This window comes from Siniperca chuatsi, linkage group LG13 (assembly GCF_020085105.1).
Source record: "Siniperca chuatsi isolate FFG_IHB_CAS linkage group LG13, ASM2008510v1, whole genome shotgun sequence".
In the NCBI taxonomy this organism is placed as follows: Eukaryota; Metazoa; Chordata; class Actinopteri; order Centrarchiformes; family Sinipercidae; genus Siniperca; species Siniperca chuatsi.
The window spans coordinates 14,983,329-14,997,144 of record NC_058054.1 but is presented as its reverse complement, the minus strand read 5'-3'; the positions used below and the strand labels follow the sequence as shown (position 1 = coordinate 14,997,144).

At 38.9% G+C, this 13,816-nt stretch overlaps 1 protein-coding gene across 1 annotated transcript; it reads right to left on the bottom strand.

The window, feature by feature from the left end:
* Window positions 1-67: 67 nt before the first annotated feature.
* Window positions 68-7,671, bottom strand: LOC122886669 (espin-like protein). Its single transcript, XM_044219148.1, has 6 exons — window positions 7,541-7,671; window positions 6,372-6,440; window positions 5,610-5,742; window positions 5,128-5,243; window positions 3,668-3,847; window positions 68-2,330 (listed from the first exon to the last, which is right to left on the bottom strand). The coding sequence occupies exons 2-6, from the start codon at window positions 6,399-6,401 to the stop codon at window positions 726-728; spliced, it is 2,064 nt and encodes a 687-aa protein (XP_044075083.1). The 5' UTR covers window positions 6,402-6,440; window positions 7,541-7,671; the 3' UTR covers window positions 68-725.
* Between the last annotated feature and the right edge of the window lie 6,145 nt (window positions 7,672-13,816).

The following is a 13,816-nucleotide window of genomic DNA, read 5'->3' as shown; positions in this document are numbered from 1 at the left end:
TCACCCCAATCACCAAATACATAAATTAAGGTAAAAAATACATTTACAATACAAGGTTTAGGCCTCAATGACAATACTCCAAAAATATAACATAGTAATATAAACCTCTGAAAGAAACCATTGTGAGTATTTTTATATTGTAGCATTGCTACTTTTACTTAAATGATGTGAGTACTTCTTCCACCACTGTGCAGTTCATTCTACAGTATTACAACCTGTGATATTCAGAAGAATCAAATCACAGTCCATGATTACTTAAAGGAACACATCATACAACTGTTTTCACAAGCTTAGTGGTACTTAACGTGATTAGCAAATTGACTTTGACATGTAAGATCAGTGGAGTTCCCCACTGTGCTAACAACTTCTATGAATCCTCTACCAGATACTACCAGCTTAATGCAGTCATCGAATTGTATAAAATGCTTTCTGTGGTCCTGTTGTCAGATTAAATTATATCATAAAGCTTTTTTAAATGGAAATCATAGGCATCATTTCGTGTTTGCAGAAAATGGGTATAAAGGAAGATTGGATGCATTTGTTGGAGGCTTTTGTGTGTCAGTGACTGGGATGTAAACAAACTAACTGTAATGATCAATTACATTTGCAATAATGCATCAATAATACATTCTCAACAGAAGTTTATTCGACTCCCGTCAGTTAAATAAAATAAACATACCAACATATCATCATTTTGCACAAAAATGTAAAATTTAACCTTAATACTAATGTTCAAAATCAAACAGCTCTGCCTCCTTCTCTTTCCAGAAAGCAAAGCTGCGGTCAATATATTTACAAATGTCTTCGTTGTTAAAACAGGAGAAGTCTGTGTCGCTGCCACACTCATCTGGAGTAGCAGTTTGAACTACAACTTTGGGTACGAGTCTGGAGTCTGACAACAGTGATGATGGCGATGGACAGCGGCATGGTCTGGAGTCCCCAAAGAAGCGAACTTTGATGTCCTCAAAGCCGTCGCTCCATTGTCGCCTCCCAGCCTGGATCTCCTGGAGAACAGCCTTGTGGAAGTCCATCACCATCTGCCAGGGGAAACTGCCGACATGGTCAAAGACTTCGAAGCAGAGGAGGTGCCTCATCTTCCTCTCCTCAGGCGACAGCTCTTGCTCTAAGATGTGGAAGTATCCCAGCATGAAGAGGTCAAGGGTCAAGCTGTCATGGCTCACTGCAACACCATCCACATCTGGCAGGAATTGCTCTGGAGAGTAGGTTACTCGAGGTGGTGGAGTTTGTGAGGAGTTAGAGGACGAACAGGACTTTTGCGCATCTTTGAGTTCTAGTTTATTCCTCCAGGAGTTTAGCATCTTGTCTACAGCACCTCGTTGTTGGCAGAATTCAAACATGGAGGTGATTTTCTGTGGGGGCAATGCACCCGTCACTCTCCCTGACACTGCTTCCTGTCCCTGTCTCTGCCTCGCTGCTTTCACTGAAATAGCATATGCAGATTTCTTCCAGTGGCTCAGGAAGAGCACCACTATACGCTCTTTCCTTAAGCTGATAGTCTCCATCACAGGTACAAGTTTTTTAGGAGGATCACAGTGGCTCACCTCACAGCTGAGGCCTTTGCTGGCATTCTGGTTGTTTACTCCTGCACCTTCAAACACTACCTGGCCTCCTTTCACAACCCCAGCGAAGGGATAAATACCACCAATCTGACCTTCAAAGTTGGATCTGAGGTTTCTGACTGATACCCCAGACTGTTGGATCTCCCTCTCCACCCTCTCCCTCCGTGCTCTGCTGTAGCTATTAGTCTCCAGACGATGGCTAAAAGCTGACGCCATCCCTATATGAGGAATCCTACATCCGCTAGAGGTCTCACCATGTGCTGGCCCCGTCTCTTGGCCCTGTTGCACCAATCCTTGGCCTAAATCAATTCCTAAACTATCTCTTACCCCCTGCAAATCCTTCATCTCCTCCATCATGCCTCCCACTATCCTCCTCTCACCCCCTTCTTCTGTGCTTTGGCTCAGATTAGTCACCAGCAGTGACATGCTCTTAACAATCTCGGAGACACGACTGCACCACACTGGCAAAGTCAGTTGCATTTTCCCTTCTGTGTCCATCTGTTGTAGGACCTCTTTGTTAAGGGATATGTTCACAATTGGATCTGGTAAAATCGACCTCAGCTCCTCCGTCAGCCTGGTCAGCTCCAGCTCATAGGCCTGGCAGCGCTTCTGCAGGGAAACAGTCTCGATCTGCTGCTGCAGGTACACCAGATCATCCTCTGTTAGGAGCTCACCAAAGGGCCCCAAGACTGCTTTGTGGGTTTGGGAGTACGTCCAGCCATCCACTGGTGTGTAGCCATTAGTCATGTCCTGTTAGAGGGATGAAGAGATTTCAGCAAACAATCCTGAGAGATGATTTTGTTAATGGAATAATTTAACAGTTTGGGAAGTAAGCCAAGAGTAAGATAAGAAGACACGTTGAGGTGTTATGGGGTGTTATGTGCTGGACTATTTCTTGCCCCGGGAGAACTGACTTCCTGAGGTTGTGTCATCATCGTGAGGTTGGAAATTACTGTGCCAAGAAATAGTATACATGGTATATAACCCCCTAAAATACAGCAACATGATTATACACTTCAGTTTTTATACAGATTCTACAAATAAGATGTAACTTGTTAATTAGTGATCTTTAGAGGTGCTGGTAAGCAGATTTAGTTATCTTTGGACAGAGCCAGGCTAGCTGTTTCCCCCTGTTTACAGTCTTTGTGCTAAGCTAAGCTAACTGGTCGCTGGCTGGAGCTTCATATTGAACGGACAGACATGAAAGTGGTATCAATCTTCTCATCTAACTCTTGGCAAGAAAGCAAATAAGTGTATTTCCCAAAATGTTAAATTATTCCTTTAAAAAAATCATCTTTGAAAATCATCTTTTCGTAAATATAACTAAACATATACAGTATATATACTGTATATACTAAAATTAAGCATTTATTCACCAGTCAGACTGGACTGACATTTACTCAGGTTTCCTTCACTATATGACTCCTTTTTGTTTTGACTCAGTACAAAGTGCACATTTTTCTATGTTTTTGTTGGGACTTTAGACTTTAAATTGATGTACTGAAAAATAAAACAATTAAACTGGTTTAATTTAATAAACCATCAACACTACTGAAGAAAATAGTAATAAAACATAAATGGAACTTCATGAACCATATTTTCTTTTCTTACGCAGGTTTCTCATTATGTTCTGTTGTGTTTACATACAAAATACGCAAGGCTTGAGGTGTCTCTTGTGTCTTTTGTGGCTTCTTCATACTTTGTTTTTGACGGACGCCTGTTTGTTTGTTTTGTGGTAAGTCTGTGCAAATTGTATTTAAAGTGTCATTTTGCTGTATGAATAAATCTTGCAAAGCCTTGCTAGCATCAAAGCTTTTTTATTTGGATATTATTCCTTCAACAATCAGGTCTGCTACTCTATATGCACTCTACTTTTTCCCCTTGGTCATGTGTGCCCTCCTGCAAAGGCTCTATTCTTCCCCCTGGTGGACCCACCCCTTTGTTTGAGAACTACTAACTTAGCAAGCCTCTACTTCTTCTAATCCTCCCAAATATGATTGTGTACACAGATTTGTGCTCATGCATACACACACGGTTACATACAGCACTACAAACTCACACATAGCAAATACAGCACAGATGAGTACCTGTCTCCTCTGTTCCTCTTCATCCTGCAGCCTGACCTGCAGCTGCCGCACCATCACCTGTCGTTTCCACTCTGCTATGGGACGGCCGGCTTCATCGTGAGTGGGCACCAGGGAGTCGATGTCAGCCAGGATCACATCGACGATTGGTACCTCCTCCAACAACTCCTCGCTGTCAACTTTCTGTCAGTGTTCAACAATGTAAAACAGTCAGTGTCACTGTTAAACTCTGAGTCTGGAGCCAGATTGGAGAGAATAACATGGGTCCTAAAAGTCATGCCAAATTAACTAAATACACTGTATATACTGTAACTGTTTGTTACACAGTAACACACAGTAACACACCTTAACACCTTACAGTAGCACACCTTTAATAAGAATGACACCGTTGTCATTCTTATTTGTTCATGAAGTTGGTGACCTCCCAACTACAAACTGAGCAGAGGCCTTATTAATCGTCGCTAAACCCCTTCCCGGAACAGTGATTGTCCAATCATAGCTGAGTAATCCTAACTAGGCACGGCAGGTCTGTCAAGCTTTATCGAGGGGGGGGGGGTCATGTATGTAGCTATAAAGTGCATATTTAAGAAGCTTTTACTGGGTTCTCGTTTTAAAATAAGCTGGAAACATTAAAAAGTCATCTGAAAATAGAGTTTTCAACCAACCCACAGTTAGTATTAATTAGCTAGCTTGATGGACGTACCAACAGTAACGAAGGGGGTTGGTGCTTAGCGAAGGGCTAATTAGCACATTAACTTTTTTCTCCCCCTTCTGGCAGTGAGCATAATTACACAAACACAGTCAATGCATGTTTATGATGTATGCCTATAGTGAGCTTGCCCCAGGCTCGTGTTCAGAAATGGTTACAAAAATACAGGAAAAATTCCACAGTTACAAGACAATAATCCATTATTTAGGTAGAGTAAATGTAATAGCTAAATAGCCTACTCCAAATATTTTACCAACCTGTCATTTGTTGTGAGCTGTGTCATGTGGGAACTATCGGTAGAAAGAAAATAGTTCCTACATGAAATGGCTCACAACAAATCGGTGGATTATCTTGAGTAACCGGGTTATGATAAAATGGAAAGAGACATCGCAGTTTAGTTTTTCAAATGTATTTTTTTGGCGCTTTGAGCACTACAAGCCGAGTGCGATACAGTTCCATTATATTCAAAAAATGCAGACATCTCTACTGCTGATATCTCCAAAACTCTGCAACTCACACCAAAACCACTCTAGATGGATAAACTACAGGTGAGAGGAAAAATATGTAATTTTGATTTTTGGGTGAACTGTCCCTTCAACACATAAAATATTTTACCCATGTACAGTACACTTTGTTTTTGTATTACACCTTGTTGATTATTCCCCATTTATCTTGAGGGCAATATCAGCCACCTTTTAAGTTATTTTTTGCACTTTATACAGGCTTAGGTTTAAGATCGTGCCAGCCGGCTCACCATTTGTCCAGTGAAGACCGCAGTGAAGCCAGCGTGCCTCAGAGATTTAACAGACTTCATGTGGGACATCAGGGTGGGATCCCTCTCTGGAGGCTTCAGATGGAACGATGTCACCACTGTAAACAAACAAAGGTCAAAAGTCAACGATTCAGTTCTATAACTGGTCAATATTTAATTATTTTTTATACAAGAAGTACCGGCTATGTGTAAAATACATTTTATGTGTTTTTGAATATTGTGGTTAGTTAGTGGTTGGTTCACTTCCAGTTATACTAATTCAGTTAGTCAAAATCTTTAATATGAATAATCTGAAAAAAGAAAGACAACATCAAAATTAAAATAATTGAACAGTTATCAATAATAAAGCCTAGTATATATTCCAATATTATTTACCTAGAGTATATAATGACTGTAGTCACATTCCTAAATCATATGTTAATGTACATACTGAAATGCAAATATGTGATCTATTTGTTAATCACCTGAGGAGGCCACCTGCACATGCTGGATGGTGCCTGTGGTGTGTTTTTTCAAAGAGTCAGCAGGGGTCAGCGAGGAAGAGGTCACAGGAAGTGGGGAAGGGTGGCGAGGCAGGGGGAGCACTTCCTTCACTGGCTGCTGGGGACACACACACTCAGCAAGGGTGAGCCATGCTTAAAGGGACAGTTCAAGATATTTTTTCCCACTTAATCTAAATAGTTTATGAAAAGTGTTTTTATTTATATGCTGTTTATATGCTGCTGTAAGTTTTGTGATTTGTGTAAACTGACTCTTATAACATAGTCCCATAAGCTTTCCCCTTTTTAAGAGATCCAGTGATACATTTTTGTTTTGGTGTCTACATTGTTTATCTTTGTTTACAGTACAGGAAGCTCAGTGATGAATGAGAATACTAAACGTCTGTATATTTATTTTTGATGATATTTTTGATATAAATCAACTAGTCTTTTTTATACGCATTTCCTGTTTTGATGTTTAGCACTCAACAGTGTGCAATCGGTTCAGCGGATCATCTTGTAGTGCTCAAAGGCATATTTTTTTTCTGTCAAACTCCCCTTTGGATGCTGAAAAAATGTCATCCCTGCATAAGGCTGCAGTGTGCTTTTAGCCATATACCTTTTTCACAACTAATATTTTTGACATGTCGTAGGAGAAAAAGCACAGGTGTAGCTGGTAATATTAATAACGGCTCATTTTCAGCAATTAGTGATGTCATTAATTTCCCTGCACTGATGATTTGTCACCTTGCTGTTCTCCATGTTGACTCGGCTCATTCACAGTCCAGAGTCTCAAAGCAGCAGGAGCTCCTCTTTCTGAAAGTGACAACAAGATTAACAACAATATACAGTAACGACAACCAGATATAGTGAGCAAAAGAAAGACCCGTCCAGGAGAGAAATGTGACACAGAGCATCACACAGCGATGAATATAAACGATTCCAAAGTAATCGTCTAAGAGACTGAGACCCCCTTGATGGCACACACACACACACACACACACATGCTCAGTGTAAAGGATAGAGGCCACAGCTCGTAGTACTTGGAACAAAAACAAGAAGTGGTGAAACAGGACCCCGGTAGGTAGCGTAGCCCCCACAGAGAGCAGGAGAAAGTGTGTTAGACCTTGGAGAGACATGATATCCTGCTGCAGGTAACCTTACTGATTCACAGAACTTTTTCACAACCCCCATGCCATTCAATAGCCTAAATACTACACGGACAATTACAATGTTTCTCCCAATTAAATGCATACTGCAGGGTAAGAAAGCGGATGCCTTGTTAGTGGAAGCTTTGTAAATGCTTTGTGCATAACATACATTACCATCATTTTGAAAGATTTAATGTTAAGTACATTTATTATCTAATATCTTCATCCCACCTGTGACTGGGGAGAGCGTGCAACATACTTGATGTTTTCATATGCTAGTTAGTTCATTGTTTTTAGTGCATTTACCAATCTAATGTTTTTTTTACACCGATTAGAATTGTTTGCAATATACTTACAATTAAAATTTAGAGGATATGAAGGCAGCATCACAAATTCTGTGTTATTTGTCTCATGTAGTTCATTGTTATTGCTGCCTATCTTAGCCAGGACACTCTTGAAAAAGAGATTTTATTTGATCTCAATCAGGCTTTCCTGGTTAAAGAAGGGTTCAATTAAAATGTCACCTGTCCAAAATACAAATTAAATGTTTTTTGTCTTTATTTTAAAAAAAAAGTTGTTAAGGAAAGAAACATTTCAATCAGCAAATACAGTAGCTCAACATAGCTTAAAAATCTTTTTGTGATATGCCAATATGTCACTTTTTCCGATGTACTCCCAGATCTACTAATTCATGTCATTAGATCTAGTATATTTCCTCCAGTCATCATAAATCATAAATGCATACAGTATGCACGCAGTACTTACACTATAGTCCAGAAACTGTGGAATCACCAAAGATGTGATAGTGGATCAATGGTTTCAAAAATGATAGAAAAATTTAATGATAATGGAAAAACAGATAGATAACATGGCAGAAAATCCAGAAGCTGTTGTCTCTTTACTCTGGAGCAGCCAATAAACAGTAAGACCAAAGGAGCAGCATAACCTGGACCCAAACCTCAGATGGGGAGCCTTCTTAGTGTGCATAATTAAAGATGTGGGATAGGGTGACCTGCACCTGGAAGTATAGAACAATAGCTCTGTGAATGTATGTAGGAGACATACTGAACATACTCTAGGCTGGTGGGGAAGGTGTGTGTGTGCTTGTGCTTGAACACCTCCTCACGTGCTCAGATGTGTGTGCTAGTGTGTTCGCACTTATGACAGTGTCACACTACATCCACAGCTGCTTGACCAGTGCTTCCTATAGCATGAGTCACTCACCTCTTGTGGCACAGAGACTTGGCTCTGGAGCAACATGGAGTTTTGTTTTTTAAGTATTTTAATTATTCTGCCACCAGCAGTTGGTTTCAGTTGAACATTCTGTTGCTGTGGCAACCCATACTGGCATAGCAGTTAGGCTAACGTTGTTACAGCCACCATTTTGTCAGATCTGTGACCAAGCAAATATTGACAAACATCTATTATCTACTCCTCAAATGCCCTTGTTGGAGCATTAACTCTTAGTAGTTGTTTTATTATAGCTGTTTTGTGATTGTTTATTTGTGATTTGTTGATTTAGTTTTTTGCTATCAATTTACTGCTAACCAAGCTAGCCATTTTACTAGCCTAGATATCCGAGGCTAACGTGTTGCATACATACTAAGTCATGCTAACTGTTCCTCTATTTACTTTTACTGTATTTTACTCTTTTACTTTTATTGTTGCGGACTACAGTATATGTTTATGTTTACTAGATTATTTACTGTTTTGTATTTCTTATGTTGATCTGTCACAGGTGATACTTTTGTTTCTTCGTAGTTTTTTCTTGACATGAAAGACAACTATTTTGACTTTTATGAATCCAGTTTCCTTGTAATTGTAATAATAAATAATAATAATAATAATAATAAACGTTTGGTTTAACTATTTGTTATGGTATCTTATTCTTTTCTGATTTGTAATCACTATCATTGAATTTGTTTAATACTGTTTTCTCTCTTTTATGTTTTTGGGTTTTATTTTGCTTCCAGTGAAAACTTGACAGGCCAGCTGCTGTCTTCAAACTTTATTGGAAGTGTGATTAGCTCGCTGCATACAGTACAAACATAGTGAGGGCATGTAGACAGGTAGACAGAGATATGGAAACAGAATGATATGACACATGGTTAAATATCCAACATTCCTTACATAGAAAAGACCTACAGTTATCTTACCAAACTTATTGTTCATCAATAGTCTGCTGTAACCTCAGTGCCTCATGGGAGGCGGCTACCCCTCACTCAGTCCGGGGCCTTTGTGTCAAGCTCAGTGTTTCTGCCTCTGTTATTAGGGGATCAGCCTGACTGGCCCTGCTGCAGCTGAGCACATGGTGAGTGCATGATCAATAATGGAAGGCTGCACAAATGCAGAAAAGTCTCACACAGGCATGTTCACCCTGAGCAAAAGTACAAACTGTTATGCAACAGACATGAGAAGAGCATTATGTTATGTTACCCATTTGCTCTCTCAGCAAAAAGACTTGTCTTGTTGGGATAAAATGGCACTACAGGTAAGAGGGAAAATATATATTTTTGTTTTTGGGGTGAACTGTCCCTTTCAACCTGATGAGATTGGGCAGAGCAAGAACAGCTTTATTTACAGTGGACATTATTATGTGTCAACCAGGAAACAATGTGCTGCACAGAAACGGTTACACCATCACATTACCATTTTTTCTGCCTCTATGACAGAAAGGCTTTTACTTAATTAATGTATTTTAAGTGACTAAAGGCTATTCTAGTTATGCTGTGGATATGTCAAAAAAGTGAGAATAGAATCAAGATTTAAAGATTCACTCCAGATATGTTTGAAGTCATTAAAATACTCAGCTTTGATTAATAATTTGTGTCTGATATGGTTTTACCACAAATAAGCTCAATTAACTAGTTAGCTAGTTAGCTGCATATACATTCTGAAGTGTAGTACAATTAGCAAATCAGAATTGAATAGAGGGGTGACTGAATAGAGAAGTGATCTTCTTCTAAGATGGAGGGAAAGTTGGTGGACTATTTCTTGGCCAGGCGCAGTGACATTCAGACAGAGCCAGGCTAGCTGTCCCTGTTTCCAGTCTTTATGTTAAGCTAAGCTAGCCAGCTGCTGGCTGTAGCTTCATATTGAACAGACATACATCAGAGAGGTATCAATCTTCTCATCTGACTCTCTGCAACAAAGCGAATAAGCTTATTTCCCAAAATGTCAACCTACTCCTTCAAGGTAGGATCCAAATCAAAAGGGCACAGAGCTAGATACTGTGGGCCTATCTACTTCTTAAGCCTTTGAGGTAAAATGCTATAATTGACAGTATCAAAGGCTGAACTCCAATCCAATCATTAGAGACGATCTGTTTGAATATTTACACACAAACATTTACTAGGAAGACATCATATTCCTATTTGATGTCATGTTAATCTACCAGTTGCTTATAGACAATCATGTCTTCTCATTGAATGGGAGGAATTAAGGCAGGACCAGGGCTCAGTCAGCAACATTCTTCATGTTGTGCTGATCAATCAAACTAACATGAAAATTAAATTTTTACAACTTAATAAGACATTTTAAACTTAAAATGGAATTCTACAGTTGTTATTGTTATTTTTAATCTTTGCCTGTATTATATTTCTGTATTCTAACTTTTGTTCATGCAGGTGTCAAGGTATATCTGCAGTTTGGTGGGTCACTGGGACAGTATAATCAAACAGCAGTCCTTCAAGATGACTGAAATTGTGCACATTAGTGATGCAAACTTGTAATAAGCACAGAAATGCAAACATCGACTTGTCCACCTACCATAATATGAAATGTGTGGGAAATGTGAACAACAAAAATTGATAAAGGCAGCAATAAAACACATCACACTAAGATGTTGCATAAGTTTCAACACTCATTTATTTATTCGCCTTATTTGTTTCTTGACAACTTTTGTTACGTGTCCACAGACATGAGAAAGAACTCCAGAACACTCAAAAGATAAACGTGAGCACTGAGATTAAGACTTCATCACAGGCTGGGACCTGTTTCTGCTTCTGTCAAGCAGCTCAGAGCAAGAGTGGCAGACCTGGGATCATCTACCCAGTCCACGATGACCACCTCACCCACACTGAGCTGAAATGTGCAAAACTGATCCCTGACCAGCACTCTTTACTCTGGGGTGAAAACTTGACGATGCAGCAGGCCAGTTATTCTTATTCATCATGGTATACAGAGGAAGAGAGAGTTAATATCATCTGTGTGATGAGACCCAACACAGAAAATCTCCATTTATATACAAGACAGAGCCGAGAGGAAGGTCTCCAGTTAGTCATTATAAGGATCATGAATGACAATACTTTACAAGCAGCACTTCCGCTTGTCATTACCAAGCAGTAAGGCAGGAGAGAGGGACAGAGTACAGCAGAAGCTAAGTGGACCTGCATGCTTCGATCCAGAGCTATGACAGTTAAAAAGCAGCCAAATATAAAGTAATCAACTCATTTACCTTTCAACAATTATTGGCCAGTGCACAAAAATGTCTCACAAAGTGTTTTTTTTAAACATGATACCCTTGAACTATTAGGGCTGGAAGCATTGCAAGTTATCTGCCAGTTGTAAACAAACAAATCAATGCAATTTGGTGCAGTGTTGTTAGTGGTTTGATTGCTGAAGCAAAAATGGCAGTTTCAGAATCTAACCTTCTCCCTTCAGGACAGGGTCGTAATATTTTATAACACAAACCAGTCTTTTCCATACATTCTTAAAGCATCATCATATGAAATCATAGTAAATAAAAATGCTTTGTGCATGAGTGCAATATATTTTAACGCCATAATCCATCCTTCAAAACTTTATAAATAAAACTTTCCATTTGTCTTCTGTTCCAGCAGACAACATACAGGATAAATCTATGAGCATTTTACAAAACAAATAAAGTTGATTATACCAAGATGACCCAAAACATTCAGAAATAAATGATGTAATCCCATTTAATACTTTGCTAACAGACAGAATATCATTTCAAAAATCAAAGAAGCCACAAGTAGCAACAAATCTAAAGTGAATTGTGAAATACAGCCTTTGTATTTTGTACAGATTTTGTACAGATTTTTTAAAGTATTAGGCTGCATTGCTCAACAGGTTGTTTGGCCTGTGGCGTACAGAGTCCTGAATACTTTCTGTTAACTGATTGTAAGTCAGGTTTGACAAAAAGCTGATCATAACCAGTCAGACACAAAACAAGAGGAAAATGGGAAAGACAAAATGGTTGGCTGACCACGTCTTTGAGAGTGATGTACAAAAGAAGAAGGTGTTCTTCACTAGAGTGAAAACATATACGGATAATGTCCCTTCAAATGCAAATAATACAATACAAATTCAAAATAATATCTACCATGAATATTCTTTCTAGCAAAAGCAAGGTATTGTTTAGTTACATTTTTCCTTCCACAGACAATATTGATTTCAAACCAACATGTGGGGTCATCTTAGTATAGTGCAAAATAACAGACTAGAAACAACACCAAGCTAATCATACTGTACTGGTTTCTGACACAAGCATGAGGCTGTGAAATATCTAGCAGCTACAGTACAAAAGCTAAGAGGGGGATTGCTTTTAAATGCAACATTTACAGTTAATGATAATTAAATATACGCTGTAGTGTACTGTTACAGGCCATACCAACATACTATATAGCATCATTGATAATATTCACTCTCCAAAACATTGACATAGATCATCAAGATAAAAAAAATCCATAGCATCTACTTTTACTCTACATAAAAGCTTAATCTTGGACACATATAATTAACTTTAGTGCTGATGTCAAAGACAATGATGAAAGAGGGAGAGAATAAAAGAGGTGAAGAAAGGGAGGCACTATCTGGTGCAACGCTCTTGCCCACTCAAAGCAACTGCCTTCAGCAGATTACAGGTCCATGGTCAATTACAACTTTCCGTTTAGCTACTAGACGAGACTTAAATAGTAAACTTATTTGATGTAACTTGGCCCATAACAGACAGAATAAGTGCTTATTTGATTAAAGTAAAACTACCCACATACTGTACAGTTGTCATCCTGGTGTATTTAACATCTTAGGTTAGTTTACGTATGATGGATTAGTTTTAAAGAAATAGTTCAACATTTTGGGAAATATGCTTATTTGCTTTCTTGCCAAAAGTTACATGTGGAGTTTATGCATATAACCAACGTTCCCTGACGTTAACCAACGTACCATCCTCGTCCTTGCGAGGATGGTACACACGGGTTTGTACCGCCAAGACGTTTAGCTTAGCGTAGTGTAAAGACTGGAAACAGGGGGAAACAGCTAGCCTGGCTCTATTTGAAGTCCAGCTACCAGCAGCTCTAAAGCTCACTAATTAACACATTATATCTCATTTGTATCTTCGTTTGTCCCAGAAGTCGCTGCGTCTGGCCAAGAAATAGTCTGGCACATAACTCCCCATAAAATCTCAACTTTTTTACACTTCAGTTTACAGATCAAACAAATAAGATATAACGTGTTAATTAGTGAGCTTTAGATGTGCTGGTAGGCGGATTTTGTTACTTTTGGACAGAGCCAGGCTAGATGTTTACCCCTGCTTCCAGTCTTTATGCTAAATTAAGCTAACCGGCTGCTGGCTGTAGCTTCACATTCAACGTATGGAGTGGTATCGATCTTCTCATCTAACTCTTGGCAAAAAAGCAAATAAGTGTATTTCCCAAAATGTCGAACTATTCCTTTAACATCCTAAATGTCTGCTAACACAAGTGCACGGTGGACAATGATTAGAAACAATTAAAACAAGAAAGTAATGCTTTGGTTCAAACAACTAAGTAAATGATACAATACATTAACTTGATAAAGACAATAAAGTGCCATACAACAAAACTGGTCAGTGGTCCTGTCACAAATAAATAATAGCTACAATAGCAACAATAAATAACATTATCCTTTATGGTTCTATGCACAAGGGATCATGTAAAAACAAAAAAAAGCACATACCGAGAACAAGGCAAGGACATGAGTTATCTCTCCTGATAATGGATTATTTTGCCTTGATCAAGCCAATGACCTCAGTTTTCATGG